Source organism: Anser brachyrhynchus (genome assembly GCF_964034855.1).
Source record: "Anser brachyrhynchus genome assembly, chromosome: 7".
NCBI lineage: Eukaryota > Metazoa > Chordata > Aves > Anseriformes > Anatidae > Anser > Anser brachyrhynchus.
Genome location: NC_137701.1, coordinates 36211953 through 36230569, shown reverse-complemented (window position 1 = coordinate 36230569; position 18617 = coordinate 36211953). Strand labels below are relative to the sequence as shown.

Sequence of the window (18617 nt, the reverse complement as noted above, 5' to 3'; positions counted from 1 at the left end):
ACAGAAGGAAAAGCATTTTGAATATCCTAGCTGCATGAGATAAGAATAATTTCAAGTAAAGTATTCAACAAAATTATTCAGAAAATAATAAATCAATTGCTGCAAATTACTTTAAAGATGAAGTATTCAAACTAGAGTGTCAGGATCCTTAATATTAGGTGATGCTAACCTTCTGGAGAACCTTCATGAAATTAGCAAACAAAATGTATCCATACAAAAAGGAACTGGGAACTTGTCACAACAGAAGTATATCTTCATAATCTAAAGTTAAATGAAATGTTAAGAGATAATTGTCACTTGTGTGGGATTTCTAACTCTCTGCATACACAATCCATAAATCTAATTATTGTGAACAAATTGGCATGATTATTATTGAAATATTCATTTCATGGCAGGTCATCCTTGAATGAATATCCCAATGCATTATGTGGTTTATTTTTACAGATTGCTATATTAGTGGGTATATATTCTATAAAATTTAATTTGTCATTGCATTTCAGCATTTTCAAGTATGTAGTACTACCTGACTGTCCGAGATTTCCATCAAACAATGTATGCTTTGTTTCTTCAAACCTGTTCTATGGAGTTTTTTATTCAGGTTTGTAGAGTTATATTTATTAGTTTAGTTCCTTATCTTGTAACATAATTCTTGCCATTGGTTTCTTCATTATCCTCTGAATGACAGTAAATTTCTGTTTCGCCATGCTGCTGAAGGATTACATCTGTTAGATGTCAGGACTGGAAGAATACACTTCTTTCAGATCTTCACCTTCTAAATCTGCCTCTACGTTCCATCTCTTCCACTTAATTAAATCATTGTTTAATTTGGTTTTCCATTTAATTTGAGCAAAACCTCTGGAACAAAATAATTTAAATTAATAACTGCACAGCTTCCACTCCCTAATAAGCAGTTATTATTGGACATTCCAGTCTCTGGCTGAAGCGAGCTGATTTTAATTAAACAAGTCAAAGACAAAATCCTGAGCAGATAGAAGAGAAAAGAGGCCAAATAAAGCCTGACAATACAGCTGGGGAGTTAAAAAGTACATTACTCCAAAATCTTGTAAAATATACACCTGGTGATATCCTGTTGATACTGGCTGGATGCAATTAGCTGCTTATCAGTGGATAAGATTAACTTCTTAATTCAAAGGAATAGTAGGTAAAGATTCTTGTCACCCAGCTGAGCTCAAAGGGGATTTAAACCATAACGGAGATTTAGAGGTCTTGCCCAGAGACAGTTGTGGCAGGAGAAACAGCTCTTGATGGGTGGACATGTGGGAAGGCACTGCCACATAATCTGAATCTTACCACAAAGAAGCTCCACAATAAATAATAATGATAAAAAAGCCCTGTCTGAGTTTTGTTGCAAAAAATAGCAATGTGTTCAACAGAAAACAGAACCAAGTCACAAACAGAAGCTGAGAGCTTGTCTACAGCTACATCATAAAGAGGCACAGCAACATTTGCAAGAAAAAAAACAAATAACAACAACACTTAAGAAGCTGTTTCTCACCCACTAATTAAACAAACTCATGAAAAACAAAGGGAAAACTCAGAACACAATTTTACTTTTTTTGCCAGAGTGAAAAAATGAATTGTATTCCTGAATTCTCCATCCCTTGAATCCAACTGTTGTCCATAAACTTTTTCCTCAAGTGGCAAAATACTTTTGATTGAAACAGCTTTCCAATTTAGGTATTGCCTGCTGAATTTCCCTGGTGGTTAGCAAATGATCCTGACCTTCCTCCCTCGATTTCTTCCTCACCTCCCTCCCTGTGCTCCCGAAGGAGGCAGAGCAATTACTGGGTCCTGGGCATGCGCTTTTGGCTACAGCCTCTTCCCAATCCAATGAAAAACTGTAGCAGAAAGCAACACAAACTTGCAAATTTTGTATCCCCAGGTATCAAAACTGCTGCCTACAGATCACAGACAATAGCTTGTTCTTCCAGAACCACCAAATTCACTGTGAAAGGGAAAATAAAAATACACTAAAGGAAGAAAGGGCAGGCAAACCTTTACTGAGATTAAGGGCTAAAACTCAGAGCAAGAAGCAATGCACAGACATGGCCAGACCTAGTAGCAAAATGACCTTCAGAGGAAGAGCAAAAGTGACATAAAAATTAAAGCTCTGCAGAAAATCTATTAAAAAATACAGAGATGTATTTAACAGTCAATAGGGGAAAAACAGACATCAGTTACAAAAACAGGCTTCTGAATTAAAATAATATAGGGTATACACATACATCTGTAGATTTACATCTACATATGGGCCAACCCCAGGAAAGGAATGAACACTAAAAAGAAAGGAGAGAGAACACAACCTGCTAGTGTTATTGAAGATCTGCACTACAGTCAGATAAGAGATCAATCTGTGCATAACAGAAGTGCAGTGCATGCTGCTAACCGTAACGCATATCCAAATGCCATGCTAATGACAGGCAGGCTTTCCAAGGCTGCCTCACAACTCATTGTGAAGCCAGAAATATGGCTGGAAATATGCTGCTTCAGTCCTTCTTCTTGTTTACACAAGGGGAAAAAAGCATAGATTACACTGCAACCTTAAGGAAAAAACATCAATTAAGAATTTGATTATGCAAATAGTAATTGGTTCTGGAGCCAGCAATAATACTTTTGATACCATACGCACAAGTCAGATTCATTACTTCTCAAAGCAATGCTAATATTTTCAGCTTTGCGTAGTCAATTGCAAATAACAAATGATAAGCTAAAAAAAAAAAAAAGGGATTAAAAAACAGATTAAACCCATGCTATCTACTAGAACAACTATTACTACCATACACTTGTCCTCTGGAATGGAGGATTGGCAGGGCTGTATTCTGTGAGCAGGGAGAGGAGAACAGATTTTCACCCTGCTGACCACAGCGATCACTGTACACCCACTGCCGAGGTGAGGCTGCAGGTAGACCATGTGTATGGTTCAGCATTTGCATGTAGATATATGCATGTTACCTGGCCTGATGGGCACATACCAGATGCGTACCCATACAAGTATGCACATGAACACACTCATGTAGGTATGTATGTGCACAGCACCGCATCCTGCCAGCTCAGATTCAACCTCTCAGATCAGCCACTGCTTAACTCCTGGTTTCCTCCCAGTCTGAAGGCAGCCCTTCACCTTGGCTAAATTTATTTCCTGCAGCCACACTGGTATGCGTGGCAGGAGCTGGCCTGCACTGGAGCCTCCAAGCATGCTCTTGCACTGGACCAGGGGCGCACCTGGTTCTCATCCTGGCTGATGGTTGCACTTGCCTGGAGGGAAGGGTGGGAGCAGGATGATTGCTCCAGCTCTGCAGGTTGCCAGGCTCCAGCTCCCCCTGGTTCAGGAACTTTTGGAGTCAGACATGGCTTGGATAAGACTTTAAAGGCTTTTCTCTCCCATGAGTCAGTGCAGCCACTGTAATTTTTTACCAGCTGTGGTCCTGCAAGTATTTCTACAGCTGAACTACAGATGACAATGTTCTCAAAATGCCCAGTAACAATACCTGTCCCTGACTGTATACCAAGATTACTTCCAATATCCTCTTTCAGAAATTTCATTCTGTAAATGAGCAAAACCATCTCTAAATTTGACTGTGCTATAAATTCATGTACAGCGGTATATGTGGCAAAGGAAGGACGTGTTGTGTAGTCAAGGCTGGTGTTTTCTCAACAACTGCATTTTTAACAATATAAATTTAATTTTATATACATATCTACTAGGCTTTAACATAGACTCAGACACTAATCTTTAGTGTATCAAACAAGGTCATGTTGAAGCTTGTCAAATTTAACCTGCCTATGATGCTTGATTTTGTAGTCCCTAGAGAAGATTTACTTTTCCCATGTTTGGTTTAACTTCCTCCTCTACTTAACCTGCTGTAGAACATTTTATACTCACAATCAAAATACAATAGCTCAACTGCATGTTATTTTTTTATTTTATTTTATTTCAGTGTTTCAGTTTTTATTTTGCTCTGAATCCAAACCTACTTTGATTTTTTTTTTTTATGAACTTAAAAGCAAGTGACACTTCCAAGGTATTATTTCATGTTTTCAACTGCAATTCCCTTTCTCATATGTATACAAGAATACTTCAACATTATAATAGTAGGTATGAAGAGGTTTTATTTTTCTTGTTTGTTTTTCAGACATACAAAAAGCCTTCTGTAGAAATTACAATTACAGTTTCTATTGTTCAGAAGCACATACTTGAAAGAAACACAAGACAGGCACTGGTTTAATTGCTACTACAGATATTCCTGACGTAAACAGATTTCTGTGGAGCTCAACCCCAGATTTAAGTAAAAAAAAAAAAAAAAAATCTTATTTATTTTAACTTACTCCGAAGAAATGCAAAAAAAAACCTAAGACAAAGTAAAGTTTTGAGTGGATAACAGATGCAAAATCACAATGCTTTAAATGCCAACCAACAATATACCAAAAAGCCTTCTATCTCCATTTAACTGAAACAATGCATTTCTCACATATGGTGCTACTTATTTTTAACAACATAATTTCAGTGCAATACCCAAGTGACAAGAACAATCCAGCTTGATTTCTTTGTGCAATTATAAAGAACCTTAGAGTGTTCAATCAATCAAACTAGTTGATTGTCCAAACCCCAACTAAATGGAAGGAGACATCATTGGATTAAACAATAATGGTCTATCCCATAGTTATTGGCAATGGGGGAACAAGTTTAATTTTTTTTCTTTTAGGTTTTATGAACCAAATTATTTAAAAGATTAGCTGGTGCCTAATTATGAATCAAAAATACTTAATGAAGGCTTACCTGCCACATAAAGGTGTTGTGAAGATTAATTAGGGAAGGCTTATAAAATGCTTTGAAGATCACAAACACCGCTTAACTACTATTGGATAAAGTATGAAAGTACTCAAAAAGCCTGGAAACAACCTAAAAAGTCTTTTTGTGTTTGTTTGTTTGTGTGTGTGTGTGTCGTAGAAAAGCTCTCTTTTGTGCAAGCTGTGTCACTGAGTACCTTACACAGATGCACTGAATTAGCTAGATTTAGGATTTACAACAACACAGTTTACTTCACTAACTTGCCATTAGGTCGACAAAGTGCAAGGCCAAGGAAACATGTTAAAGGATGCAATCGAATGTATGTTATCCATTATATGGAGTTTTAATCAAGCACTCATTGAGGCTCACCATCCTCAAAACTATATAAGTGAGATAGAATGTGTAGGGAGAAGGCTATTTAACGGTAGACCTACCAATACCCCCAGAAATAAAAGGACAAACTTTGGGCACACAGATGTTTTCCAGTGTTGTAGCTATTGTACCTTATTTTTCTTCCTGCTGCATAGCTCCATTTCAAGTGAGAAATGCTGGTATTTTCCATGCCACAGCACTGCCGTGTGCTGTACATTATGTAGATTGCCTGGATAACCCCAGCAAATCTGCGGTTCGATTCCCACCACTGGCTCCTCGGTAGAGGAAATCCTGCCTGCAAGAGACTTTCAGAGTTTGCTCTTGTGTGGAGGCAGCTGTATAACTCTTGTTCTTCATTTTGGAAGTGCTGCTGAATTATGGTACAAGATTCCCACAGCTTTTTGCTATTCTTAGAGCAGCAATGACTACAGTTATTGCAGGTAAATGCTATATCTTAAATGCCAATCTTTTGCTACCTCTGTATTCAATTTTTCTAGTTACACTCCCAAATGACTGCTTCAACATTTAATGCTAATTATGCCACAGCTGGGACCTGAACATTTTGGCTCTGAAATATCTCCTCTTAGAATTTTTTGATTTTTTTTTTCTCAGTCTTTTTCTGTTCTTGTCTGTACTGCTGGTCAAATACGTGAACATACAATTGTCCTTGCCTCCCCCTCTCTGTAACACAAAGAGGCCTCACGCAGCAAATCCTTTTGGCTAGTGTGGTCCAACTTGCCTGAATAAGATGGAAAAGATGTAGCTCAAAGAAGGAAATAAACGTGTGTGCCCCATAAAGCTGCCAGAAAAACCCAGCTTCTTGATTTATACCTAAATTTTTTCCTTGGCCACTGTATAATACTGCATCACAGTTTGTTACAATAACTGTTTTCTCACAGTCTGCATTTCCTGGTCACAAAGTCAGTCAGAAGGGTTCGTCACTGCTTGTAATTTGTACACATTACATAATAAATGATTTTGCTCAAATGGTTTCAGTGCAAGATTTGCCAGAACACATCCAGGGTGCTGCAGATCACAGCAGGGGTTTATCGGAGAGCTTGCACACAATGCTGGGGGCTGCCGCCAGCGGGACTAATCCATACTTCCTCAAGCACGGAAACAGCTCACAGGCTTCTGGTGAGGATAAATACAAAGAGGGAGAAAATCACTGCCTTCTTATTTCAGTGGTTTATTTTTTTCTCTCTGTGTTAAGAGGGGATACAGACCTTCTTTTAGGTATAGCCCGCGTTTTGCAGACAGAATGCACTCGCATCTGTCTATTTATCTACGTGGCCCACAGCACAGCAGATATATGAGAGTCTCATTAATGAATTTGTCTTTTCAGTAATGCTGCAAGGCCAGGAAGTACTATTACCACCCCAGCTACCTCTTTTACCTCTGTTTTAGAGATAAGGCACAAAGGCACACCAGCACTGAGGGGTTTGCTCAATGTCGGGCAGCAGACAGGGAAACTGAGGCACTGCTCCTGCCTGGCCAGGGCAGCCAGCAAGCACTGGGGCCGCTTACACTGGGCAAAACAGAAATGAAAACACACAACACCTTGTTTCAAGAAGTGCAAAGTCCTCTACAGAAAGCTGTTAAAGGATTTTTTTCAGTTCATCTTCTTGTGGGTGCAAATGTCCCATGAGAGAAGTTTTTATATTTACATGAGTTAAATTATCAAGTTTCCTCAAAATGGTCATTTTTTTGGCAACCAGGTTTCAGGAAATAGGGGCAATGGCCCTTTGCAGTGGGTGGTAGTAGCACAGGGAATGCTTCCTACAGGAGGAGCAGCATCAGCATCCCCTGTCCTCACATCAGGCAGCGAGTGCGGAGCATGGGTACAGCCACTGGCTCCATGGGGCCATGCCCAGAGGGATGGGAAGGCTGTGCCGTGACGCCTTACCAAATTGTTTTCCAAATTCAAGGTATAAGTGTTTCAATGAGCAAGCATGAAATACAGGCTGCTGATCTCCAGTCACCATCCTTCTCCCTGTACCCTTCTTTCTTTCTCTGCATATGGCATGTCTCTGGGTGATGCTTGCTCCACTCTTCTGTGTCTTTACAAGTATATGCTCTTAAATGTGTTTTGGAAAAATGTTATTTCATATCAAATCCCACTCTCTAGGTCAGGAGTTCAGCAGGATACTAGAAATGCCCATTATCTGCCTTTCTCCCTGCACAGAAAGCACTGGTGTCCCTGAAAGCTGTAAATAAATCAACAGAACAAATCTCCTAAAGACCTACATGCAACGTATCTTTAAAATAGAGCAAAGGATTCCTCTAAAATTCCAAGTAAAAAAATATATATTTTTTGCTCATCTTCTTCTCTTCTTCACCAGATGAAGGTCTGCATGTCATTCCTTTGGGACATCCCATGCTGAGTCCCTGGTGACAGAGGCTCTGCCGTGCTGCATTTCTGGGGGAAAATAAGATTTTTATATTGATTCTTTACAATCTTTTTTTTTTTTTAAAGCCTGACAGTAACTAGCTCCAAGTGGAAATCAGACCATGTCATACCATATGCTTTATTTTCTTTAAATACTTAGCTTCTATTAGGTGCGCAGACCCCATGCCCCATCCCTGCTTCCAGCTGGTGTAAAACTCAAGCACCAGGATGACACTGGTGTGTGATGTAAGAGATTTATCCTTTGGTTTAGCTGCTTCCGCTGCTGTCACAAGAAACTTCTGATCTTAAAAAGTGAAGCTACAAACCTGGGCCAATGGGAATTTGTTGTTGTTGTTGTTTCCTATGCGATGTATAGCCAAATGTTCACGCCTGGAGGGAGTGTGCTGCCGGAGCTGGGCTATTAGAAATAGTGTTGTTCCCTGTGGCTGGCTGAGGAAATGCAAAGCAGCAGCAGCAGACACTCTCTGTGGAATATCAGTGATATATGAGAGTTGATTATCGCCAGTGTTTGGTATTAATTTGCAAACCTTAAATATTGCTATGCTTTGCATATTGGCAAATGATAGGTAACAGCACAGAGTAACAAGTTACCATTGTGACTGACTGTGAATATGTTATTAGGTTCAGATTTTTTCCTAATCTCCCTGTTGAGGTACTGAAATTAAAGACAGCTTTGGGTAATCATGCCTCGTTAGTCCATGGAAAGAGCCTAGCACCTACAGAGGGCAAATCAGATCTGACATGCCTGAACATCCCTTTGTAAATTGGGAAACATAAATTTGGTGCAACCTCTCCCAGCCATGCCTCAAAATGCCATAGTCCTAACCATTTTAGGACCAACCCTTTCTGATACATGTGCAGCTTGTCGTGGGGATTTGCTGTGCTCAATGATGTTGGGGCTCTAACCCATAAATTTGGTTAATCTGTTAATATATATGTATTTTTTTATCTGTGTAAAGCCACATCTCTAAACTGAGCAAGACATTTTTCATCTCCAGCTATACAGCTCTTTCACTGACCCTCTAAGCTCCCTACAAAGTCGTGTCTTCCAGTGGCTCTCCATGGAGTCCTGCTGCACTTTGCCACAAACTGTTTCTTTTGTGTGCACCCTCAGATGAACAAATGCGGGACACAAGCTCCGGTGTGGCTGTCGCTGAGGTCTGAATCCCTGCCGGCTCCTGGTGAGATCAAGCAATTGACAGCCTGTGCTACCTGGCAGGTTTTTGGGAGCACCACAGACTGCTGCTTGTTTCGGATACCCGTTGCCGTCAGGAACTGCGGCGAGTTCTTTGTTTATCTCCTGCAGCCTACTCAAGGATGCATGGGCTACTGCGCGGAAGGTGAGGACGGGTAAAGTATTTATCAATAAGATTGTATATGCCTCTCTCGCCTCATGTTCAAAGGTCCTGGTACTGCAATACACATCTTGGTGACCTTGCGAGTCAAGCGTCGCTCCCGGTAAGATGCAGACCATGTAGAAAATAAATCAGCAGCACTCCAAGGTGTTCCTGAGGAATAGCTATTATTACCAGTGCACAATAAAAGCTGATGTGTACTACTGAAGAATTTTCTTGGTTTCAGTTCACACGTAGCCTTTCATACCGTCTTTGGCTCTGCTTTGGCTTGAAGTTGCACAGCCAGCGAGCGGAGGCATCTCAGTTATAGTGAGGTGATGTATCCAGGATACTGTATCTAAGGTTTGTTCTTATCTTAAATAATCCACTATCCCCCCAAAAAAAAGATAATTCAGAAACTCTGGAAGGAAAAAAAAAATCTGATAACATCTTTATCACGACATTTATATAATTACTCTCATCAGAAATAATTTTCAGCCTACTACAAGAGATCTAACCTCTGTTTGGTAGCTAGGAAACAAAGGAAATAGCAGAAAGCAATTGCTCACTCTGTTAAACCTTCTGAACTTCAGAGCATGTTCAGGTGCGTATGGATTTAGTCAGAAAAGACAGTTCTTTGTAAAAGGGAAGAAATTGTCTTTAAACCTCACTTTCAGCATTTTTGGACAGAGACGTGACACACTGAGAAACTGAGGTTATCACCTTTCAATCAGACAAAAATCAAGTTTAAATAAATTCTAAAGAGAGAGTGATCTATTTTCTTATCTTTATCAATATTTTAGCATTCCCACATGAAGAAGAGAAGACAGAGGAAAAAAAAGGCTCAAAGAAAGTGGGATTAATTTATTATTTTGAAATAAGAAATAGGCATGAAAGTAAATGAAACTGCTCTTTAATTTCCACAATTCTTTCTCAGAAATGATTTTTTATCTGAATACCATCATTTTCAGTAAGCTTGGCTTTTTTTTTTTTTTTTTTTTAACTTACAGCTTTCTCCCACCTTTGACGAATTTTTTTTCAATACCTTTTGGGTGATTAATTTTGTCCTTTCTGTTGATCCATACCTATTCAATAATGTAAATCCACCTGTATTTTTCATAAAAGAAAGTTTATCCTTTCCCATCTATCCCAAACCAGTGACCTTCTTCCTTTTTCTTACTAAGGCTGTTGAAGCTTTCTCCTTTTTTTTTCTAGGCATTTAAGCAAGGTTCACCTCTGTTGAGTCCTCAGCTTCTTGATTTGGGGAAATTTTTGCAATATTGTGCATTGGATGGAAAACACTTAAAGCTGAGGTTTTTTGTTTGGTTGGTTTTGGTTTTGTTTTTTCCTTTGGGGGGAGGGAGGTGTTAACTCACTTTCTGAAATCCAGCTGTGAACACTGGACCACAGCAGCCTCTGTGCAACCTCAGGGCTGGGTCCAGCGGGCACTGTAGGATCTCCTTGGTGGGACTTGATGACCTGCGGCCCCATCCCATCCACAGGGAGGCTGAGAGCATGACACCTGTCGGCAATTCCCAGCTTCAGAACAAAACAGATTGCAAGCTTCACAGTTTGGCAGAAAGGATGTCACTGGGACGAGCAGCGTACGTGCTTGCAATTCTGCTCATGTCCTCCTGCAAGCTGATCACTCAACTTTGTCCTTCTGGAAGAATTTCCTGCAAAAAGTCCTGATGTGAGTCGTAGTTTGAGGCAGCTTCCCCTAGAAACAAAAGAGTAAAGGATATAAACAACCAGCACTTATTCATATTTTAAATAACTTGTTTCTTTTTCTTACCTCTTGTTACTTGCCCTGGACAGATGTTAACATATTGGTTCTTCATTCTGCCAGAATAGCCTCAGACCTTACTCTCTTGAGCTTCCATAATATTTTCTACACTCCTGAAAAAAAAGTTTCTTAATATATCCTTTCAAAGCATCTGAACCAGCTTCTTGTTCTGTTTGAGCCTGGGTCTCTAGAGATGAAAGAACATCGCCCTACAGTATTATACATCTTTTTGTTTCTCCCTTCCAAGTGAATTTGAGAGGAATAAAAGTTTCGGACTTCATTACTTGTTGAAGCCTACAGAAAGCAGGCTGTATTTTTAGAGCAGTGGTATTATTCTGGGCAGAGCGGGACTATACATAGCAGGGTCATCCTCGGAACGTCCCAGCACAGCCTGGCAAGGATTTTCACAGCATGGTGATATGGGCTGGGTGCTATTTGAGTTGACCTCTGCAGCATCATTCGTTCTCATATCTCTTCTGTACTTACTGCAGAACTCAGATCAGAAGGCTTTGCTTCTGGGGAATGCAAAGCTGGCAGCCTTTGCCAGAGTAATTAATTTGTATTAATCCATGTGCTTCATTTCAATAACATTTCTTTGACTGCAAAATAAAAGAATCCCAGGTCTAATATTATAGCAATGGGTAGTCAGTACCAAATTAGCTATTTTCACACTTCATATGAAATATAATTCCTTGCTTACATAGTTAATAATCAAATCACAAGAAAAGAAAACGTGGTATTTCTCCCAGGTTTAGTTATATTGAAATCTTCCTGTTGAGAGAATGATTGTAGCATTAAAAATAGCATTTTGTGCTACATCCTTCTTCTGTTTTTTGTCTTTCAGAAAACCTCCCAAGCTTGACTTTGCAGCCAGCGATAACTCCCGAGCTCCTGCAAGGTCGTGCCCACCTGAAATGCACCTGGGCTTCCCCTAGCTCCACGCTGTTTATGCAGTACACAGTGGTCTGGTCACGCCTGGTCGCCCCCGGCACACGAGAGCAGATCTGGCACGACACCACCCCACAGGCTTTTTCCTTCCTGGAGATGAATGGTGAAAATGTCCGACTGGGAGACACGGTAATGCCAGCCTGCACACAGCAACATGCGGTCAGGACCCCAGGGGGGTCAAATCCCTTCTGAAATCACTGGTTTTCTTTTTGTTTGGTTGGTTTTTATTTTATTTTTTTTCCTAGTGCTGCTCCTCACTTGTTACACTTAACATCTAATGTAGAAAAAAAATACTGAAACTGGGGCGTGTTGTGAAACAGGATTAAGTAGCATTTCCCAGATTCAGGACTCGTAACATTTCTTTGGATTGCATGGCACTCCTGGAAGCTGTCCATTTTACTATTTTCTAAAGGCAACTTGAATATTTACACTTCCATTACAGCTTCAGTAGCATAAAGTTGGTATGAGTAGTAGGTACATGTGCCTCAGCCAGCTTTCGAGTAGTATGTTTCATACCTTGCAGCAGGGAGAATTTGTAGTAGAGGCAGATTCAGTTATATGCACTCAGTAATTTTTATACTCATGGACCAGAGACACAATAACATCTTTTCACAGAAGAGAAAGATGGTACATTTTAAAATAGAGGGAGGTTTATTTTATGGTCTTTTTCATGGTGTTCTGCCTCTCTGATTCCAAATTCTTGGTTCAATAGCATACTGAAAGATAGAGTTCATTACAAAACAATCTTTAAGAAGTGTATTTGATGGCTTACACAGCAACACAGATCTAGCTTCAACAACAACAACAAAACAGAAGCCAATACAAGATGTGAAAAAAATTGACTTGTGTATGAATTCATGGCCTTTCATGGTACAGAAACAAGACTTTTAAAGTTAAATTAGGTTCATAACTTTTATAGGCAGAGAGCCATTAGTGATGCTACAATGAACTGAAAGAATAAACAGGGATAATGGCCTTGTGTTAAATGTAGGTTGGAAATAGTCTTGGCATTTTGCAGCTTCTCTTTGAGATATTTAAGAAACGCGAATAAGCTTTTTCAAGTTCTTGAAAAGATGAGTCATCTATAACAGTAGCACAATCTAGATAGCATTTTTTTCTCATTTCTCCTCATAATTATGCCTCCTGAGTTCAGAATCTGACTGATGCTGCCCTCATTTATAACATAACACAAGGCAGACAATTCTGCCAGTTTTCAAGACAAGTTTGTGTTACAAAGAGATATTTTCATCAAAATAATTTCACTTGTAATCACTTCAAATCTAGATTTAACAATCCTGAGGGATTCAGAGAAAATACAGTTCTCTTAACTAGTCACACCACCAAATCTTTATAAGACCATTTTTATTATATTAAGTTTTCAGTAAGCCCTTCTTTGTCCTCTACTGAAACCCACATGTTTAATTTAGCAGGTTTAGTGAGACTAAAATGTTCTTTTCCTTGCTAGAATTTTTTAAAGGTCTTCATAGCCTATTTGACTAATTATAATTATCCATAAATCATCACTGGTGAAACCCAAGCAACAAAGCCTCAGCTGTATCTGGGAATTCAGTTCTACGGAATAAGGATTAAAAAAGCATAGTTCTGTGTTTGCCATCCCAGTCTGGGTTTCTGATAACAGTCACAAACGGGGGAACAGTCCTTTCACTCCCAGAGGTGTAAACCTGAAGCAACCCAATAAACATGGGTAGGACTAACGCAAAGGGAAGGGGACACTATTAAGAGGAGATGAGAGACCTTTGGGACCAAATTCAATTGTGCAGACACAGTTCTCAACCTCCTGGGCCCAAGCAAGATGCAAGTAGAAGGAATTTTTCGCAGGCAGCTTTAAATGGAGACCAGATCTCTATTGCTAGAGCCATATTAGAGAGTAGGCAATGCATGAGAAAGAGAGAGTCCTAGCTCTCTTTCCCCATCTCCATCCCTGTGGCTGCACACCACCAGGTGTGTGGGTGTGATTCAGGGAAGAATTGCTCCCACAAGATGCAGAAGTTGCAGCATCTACCAAAATACTTTCATTTAACCTACCTTTCACCTACCTGTGCGTAGTCCGAATTTGACTTCAGCATTTTTATAGGTGAATACTGGGAGCTGTATTATTTTTAAACCCTACCTAAAATCAGCATCTTCTCTGTTCATTTCTTGGTAAAACACTACAGCCAAGCAAAATTATTTTCTTTTAATCACTGTTCAGGTGATTGATATCTACTCTATTTTTTATCCATCAGAAAGTCCCCAAGTAATAGGTTAGTCACATAATATAATATCTATCAATATATTCTAATATGCAGTCAAACCTTAGAGAAGAGTAGAGATTTACTGGCCAACATTTCTGAACTCGTATTGACTAAACAGTCAGTTATTTTTTAATAGCTATCATGTGTGCTTTTCTCCTACATCTTTGGGTTCCAATTTTGTTATTTCAGACAGTAATGTTGGCAGCATAATGTTCGTGAAACTATTGCAGCCTTAAATAAATCTATAATATGTCGCTATTTCTATATGAACACTGAAAGAAGCTTACTCCATCTGATATGAAAATCCTGGCATTCCTAAGCCTTATTTATGCGATGGTGACAGAGGTCATTTCATTCCTCGAGGCACAGCCATCTATAAATTATAGCAGCACACTGTGAGTAATGAGTTATGCTAAGAAAGGTGTTCAGAAGAAAACCGTGGAGATTTTGCTCTGCACAGCAATCCCAAAGTTCATATGGTGAGGAGCAATTGTCACCATACATAAACTATGATGCACGTTGTAAAATAAAAATGTTTAAGTAAAACTGGCCTTTCTAAGCTGCCTGCTAAAAGTGGCCATTTTGTGAGGCACTCTGCAACACCACAAGAATAAACCCAGCCAAAAAGACTGTAAATGAGTGCTTCAATATATAAGAGAGCTAATTTTCACTCTCAAGGGAAGAGGAGTGAAATTTCCCACTGCTTAAACATTAATTCTATCCCAGCCATTGGACTTGACATAGGAAACAACAGAAATCGAAAGAACTGCCTATTTGTAGGTTAAACCTAAGTTTAAAATTTCTTTCTGAAACTTCAGACAGAGAATGAGAAGCTTCCCCGCAGAACACAGAGCTCCAGGCGGACCCGAAATGAGATTTTAATGCAGAAAGGGGCAGACAGTGATGAGCAAAGCTCTGCACCTGATAAGATGCCTCACTTCTACCCTGGGAAGATTTATTTCCTTAGTAGATGAAGGACCTGCAGTGAGCCTCCGCATACTATTTGGCAATTTCCCACTAGAAAGAGCTGCCTGTTTATGGATAGCCCATAGCTGAGCGGGATCTCCTACTGGTCAGGCATCACCACTGCCCAGCTCCCTCCCTTCTACAGCAACAGCCCTTTGCAGGGTATGATTTATGTCCCAAAGCCTTAAGGGCTATTTTATTAATTTACTCAATGTGAGGCTCTCCCTACTTGTCCCTTCACACTAACCCTTCTGGTAGCACATCCAGAGACTTTGTTCCTTCTCCTTTCTGCAAATAAGTACAGCCAGATCATTTCTGGGAGCTAAACTCCCCACTCCTCCAGCTTTCCTAGGAGCACCTGCCTTCAGCTCTGCTCCTCCCTTGCTCTTCTCACCCAGGCTGTACACCACAGCTCCTCCCGGGCACACTCCCCAGCTCCCAGCAGCACCGCTTCTCCAGGCTTCTCTAACCCCAACCCATCAGTGTTTAATTGAGGATAAGGCAGTGGAGGCCTTCCCAGCCATCACAAGATACCCTTTCACCTGGCATGATTGATTCCCTGCCAAACCCTTCACCTGCAAGCCATCAGTGTGCGTGAGTGACTCTTACCCTTGCAGCCCCTGCCTGCCTTCTGGTATGGGCTGTTCATCTGTGAGGGCAGCTCCAAGTCTTGGAGTTAATAGAGTGAATCAGCCACAGTTAGGCTCCTGCACCTTACTGGAAGCACACAGACTTCCCTGCCCAGTGAATAGGCAAGAGCAGGCATCCCAAAATGCTACCTTATGCACCAGATGCGTGTCCTGCCCTTCCCAAGGGGTATCCCAACTCCTGGGGCACAAGCTGCAGAAGGACAGGAGGCAGGACTGCAGCCAGGAACTGCCACGAACATTGCTTATTTTCCCTGGTGTGTTTAGGTGAGGTAGGTGAGCAGTACTGACGGATGGTTCCAGCCCCAGTGCTCCAACCTGGCAGCTCTCCTCATTTTGGGGACACGTGGCACTGCGCCTGGGACGTGGCTGGGAAGGATGGTGGCACCTTATTTGCCAGTGGTTTGAGAAGCGTATAGCTGAGATCAGCCTTTCTGAAGCTTCCCAAAAAGAACAAATTGCCTTGCAAACCTGGGAGCTTTCACAGGTCAGTGACTGATGAGCAGGGATGGGTGCTGATCACAAAAACAGGCACCTCCAGGTGCCTCCAGGAACCCAACCACTTGCCCAAGCCCAGCCCAAACACCTTTAGCATCAGCACTGCCCGAGGAGGGTAAGCTACTCAGGGCACAGTGACTCAAAAAATTATCCTTTGGATTCAAAGAAGGGTTGTAACCCAGAGCCTTCTGAAGCTGCTTGGCCATAGGATGTGTGCAGTGCCTTCAGATGATGCAGCTGAAGGGTGTGCTGCTGCATGTGCTGGGAAGTGCCCCCCTGACACCTCTGCTCGCTGCCTTTGAAGGTGGGAGAACACATGAATGAGGCTTTGAGCTTTTCTGTCCCTGCCCTCAACCCTGTGTCTCTCACCACATGCTCAAGCTACCACAAATGATCTCCATGCTGCATTTAGAAGTAATTAGGGATGTGGAAAGGGGTGAAACTGGAAGTTTTTTTTTTTCTTTTCTGTTTGAAAATGAGTACAAATAATGCATTTGAGGAAGATTTAGTCTCTGGGAACTCTAAAAAAATAATTTTGATGTGCCAGTCATTTGGGGAGAATTTGCCAAAGATGGTGACAGCTTCCAGAATTAAAATACTCTCCCAAATCACTTCCCAATCTGCCCGACCTCCACCAAATCAGTGACTGAATTCTGCTTTTCACTGAATATGCTGCTCCCTGGGTTCACAGTGAAGTGGGAAGAAATCTGATAGAGTTCACTTAAAGGCATAAACCTGCTCCAAAACACAGGAAAGGAGACGTTTCTGCAAATAACTGCCAGCACACTGCTGTCAGTATTGCTTTTATCTCTTTGCTTTAAAAAGGCAGCATCTGTAGAAGGGGGAGAGAAAGAAGAGAAGGAAAAAATGGATTACTGAACTAGAGAAAAAGGGCAAGTATTTAGCTGAAGGCAAATAAATAAATAAAAATCTCCTTGCAGTGACTATCATAATAATGATGTGACAAACTGTCAACCTGTAGCTCGGTAGCCGATGAACACATCGGCTGGTTGTGAAGCGAAGTGCGCACCTAACAAGGTAAAGGCACTACAAGGAGAGGAGCGATAGGAAAGACAGGAGTGAAATGTTAACTTGTGACGGGTGTCTGTACACCGAGACTTGGGAAAGCTTGCGCTAATCTCCATAGGTGCTGGAGGTAGAACTGGAATGGACTGAAAAATCTCCTCAGCATGTCTTTATAGAGTAATTTTCCATTTTGATGTTATCAATAAAACTTACCTCTTTTCTACAACAGGAGAAAACTGTGTGTGCAGGGAATGGAGCTGGGTCCCCACGTGCTGCAGGGTATTATTTTGGGGCAGATCCCTGGGAGATGCCCCTGCCAGCACCACGCATCCTTGTGAGCAGCCCTGCTGCTCCGTCTGAACGATTTGGGTAAAAATCATTGAAGCAGAAAAGTGCAAACAGCCCACCAAGCATAAATATAATATCTGCAATGCAGGTGCACTGGATTTGCTTACCGAGCTCTGTATGGGATTTACTTTTATTATTTTTCTTACTATTTTATATTTTTTTATTATTACCTGGAGAACACAAGTTTCTCTCCTTTGGAGACAAATTAGCTAACAACAGTGTTTCTGAGGGATTTTAACCTTAAGAGATCTCTGAGGCCCATGTCGCTTTTCCTCCAGATTGGAGAATGATAAGGTGCTAACGAACAGGGTTTTTTTGGGTGGTGAAAGAAATACTCCAGAGCAGTATGCAGCTCATGCGCATAGGACCACATGAATCTGAAAATGCCCTGTTTTTTTAGCTGTTTTTGCTGCCACTGGCCATGAGAGTAGTACCTGAGCCGGCCGGTGAGAGCCACTGGGAGACACAGAATCTGTCTGGAGGAGCTCCTCACCATGGAAAGTAAATCAGATCGGTCTGCTTCCTCTTCATGGGTCACTTGAGGCTTCAAAAAGGCAGCAGCTATAAATATGCCATCTGACCGATTGGAATTGATTTACTATGGCACAAGCTGTTACTCCATTTCCGAGAAAAAGGCCCCCAAAAAATGAGAGCTACAGTTTCAGAGCTGGCTGTAGTTTGCTTTAAGGAAAAATTCTGTAGTTTAATCTTATGATCCTAGAAATGATGTTAGCAGTTTGGGTTTTGTGAAAGCAATGAAACATTAAGATGGCAGATGGTGTGCGGGCTCAGCAGAGATAAAGGTTGCGTGACTGTGCTAGGAATAAAACATAAATGGCATGGTACATTGTGTCTGGTGGGTTTTTTGTTTGGGGGGATTTTTTTTATTATAATTTTTTTTTATATACTATAAACCTTTCAGGCACATCTGCATCATCTTTTATATTGCAGTAAGAAAAATGGAGCTCCTTATATTGCTGACACTGTTTCTGAGGCTGGATGACTGTCAAACTAATTTAAATTAAAAAACAACTTTAAAACATGGTATTCAATCCATCAGGCACTCTGAAGTCTCGGATCCCAAGGGCCAGTGTCCTGAACTTGACAGCAATGTCTATAAACGGTGTAATTCTCCCTAATTAAAATAAGTTAATATTACTAACCCTTACAAGTTGTTTGGAAGAACAAAAAAGAAAATGCACTGTAAGCATTCAGTG

At 40.8% G+C, this 18617-nt stretch overlaps 1 protein-coding gene and 2 long non-coding RNA genes across 20 annotated transcripts in view; 1 reads left to right on the top strand and 2 right to left on the bottom strand.

Moving 5' to 3' along the window:
• The window catches only part of LOC308198226 (von Willebrand factor D and EGF domain-containing protein-like), a 178457-nt gene that overhangs the window by 39145 nt on the left and 120695 nt on the right, over window positions 1–18617 (top strand). For both annotated transcript variants that reach the window (XM_080600292.1, XM_080600291.1), the window contains exons 3-4: window positions 8707–8932; window positions 11557–11789. In XM_080600292.1, coding sequence (XP_080456418.1) covers window positions 8707–8932; window positions 11557–11789 — 459 coding nt within the window. The remainder of the gene's footprint in view (window positions 1–8706; window positions 8933–11556; window positions 11790–18617) is intronic.
• On the bottom strand, window positions 95–4764 carry LOC308198232. The gene is made up of 2 exons (XR_013953762.1): window positions 3277–4764; window positions 95–855 (listed from the first exon to the last, which is right to left on the bottom strand). It is a non-coding gene; the product is annotated as an uncharacterized lncRNA (long non-coding RNA).
• LOC308198228 lies at window positions 8951–16741 on the bottom strand. 17 transcript variants are annotated; one of them, XR_013953737.1, is made up of 7 exons: window positions 15244–15475; window positions 14203–14288; window positions 13707–13831; window positions 11622–11800; window positions 10722–10825; window positions 10303–10646; window positions 8951–9347 (listed from the first exon to the last, which is right to left on the bottom strand). It is a non-coding gene; the product is annotated as an uncharacterized lncRNA (long non-coding RNA). The 17 variants fall into 17 exon arrangements; XR_013953738.1 differs by having other exon boundaries at window positions 8951–9314; window positions 13718–13831; XR_013953739.1 differs by having other exon boundaries at window positions 13718–13831; window positions 15244–15474.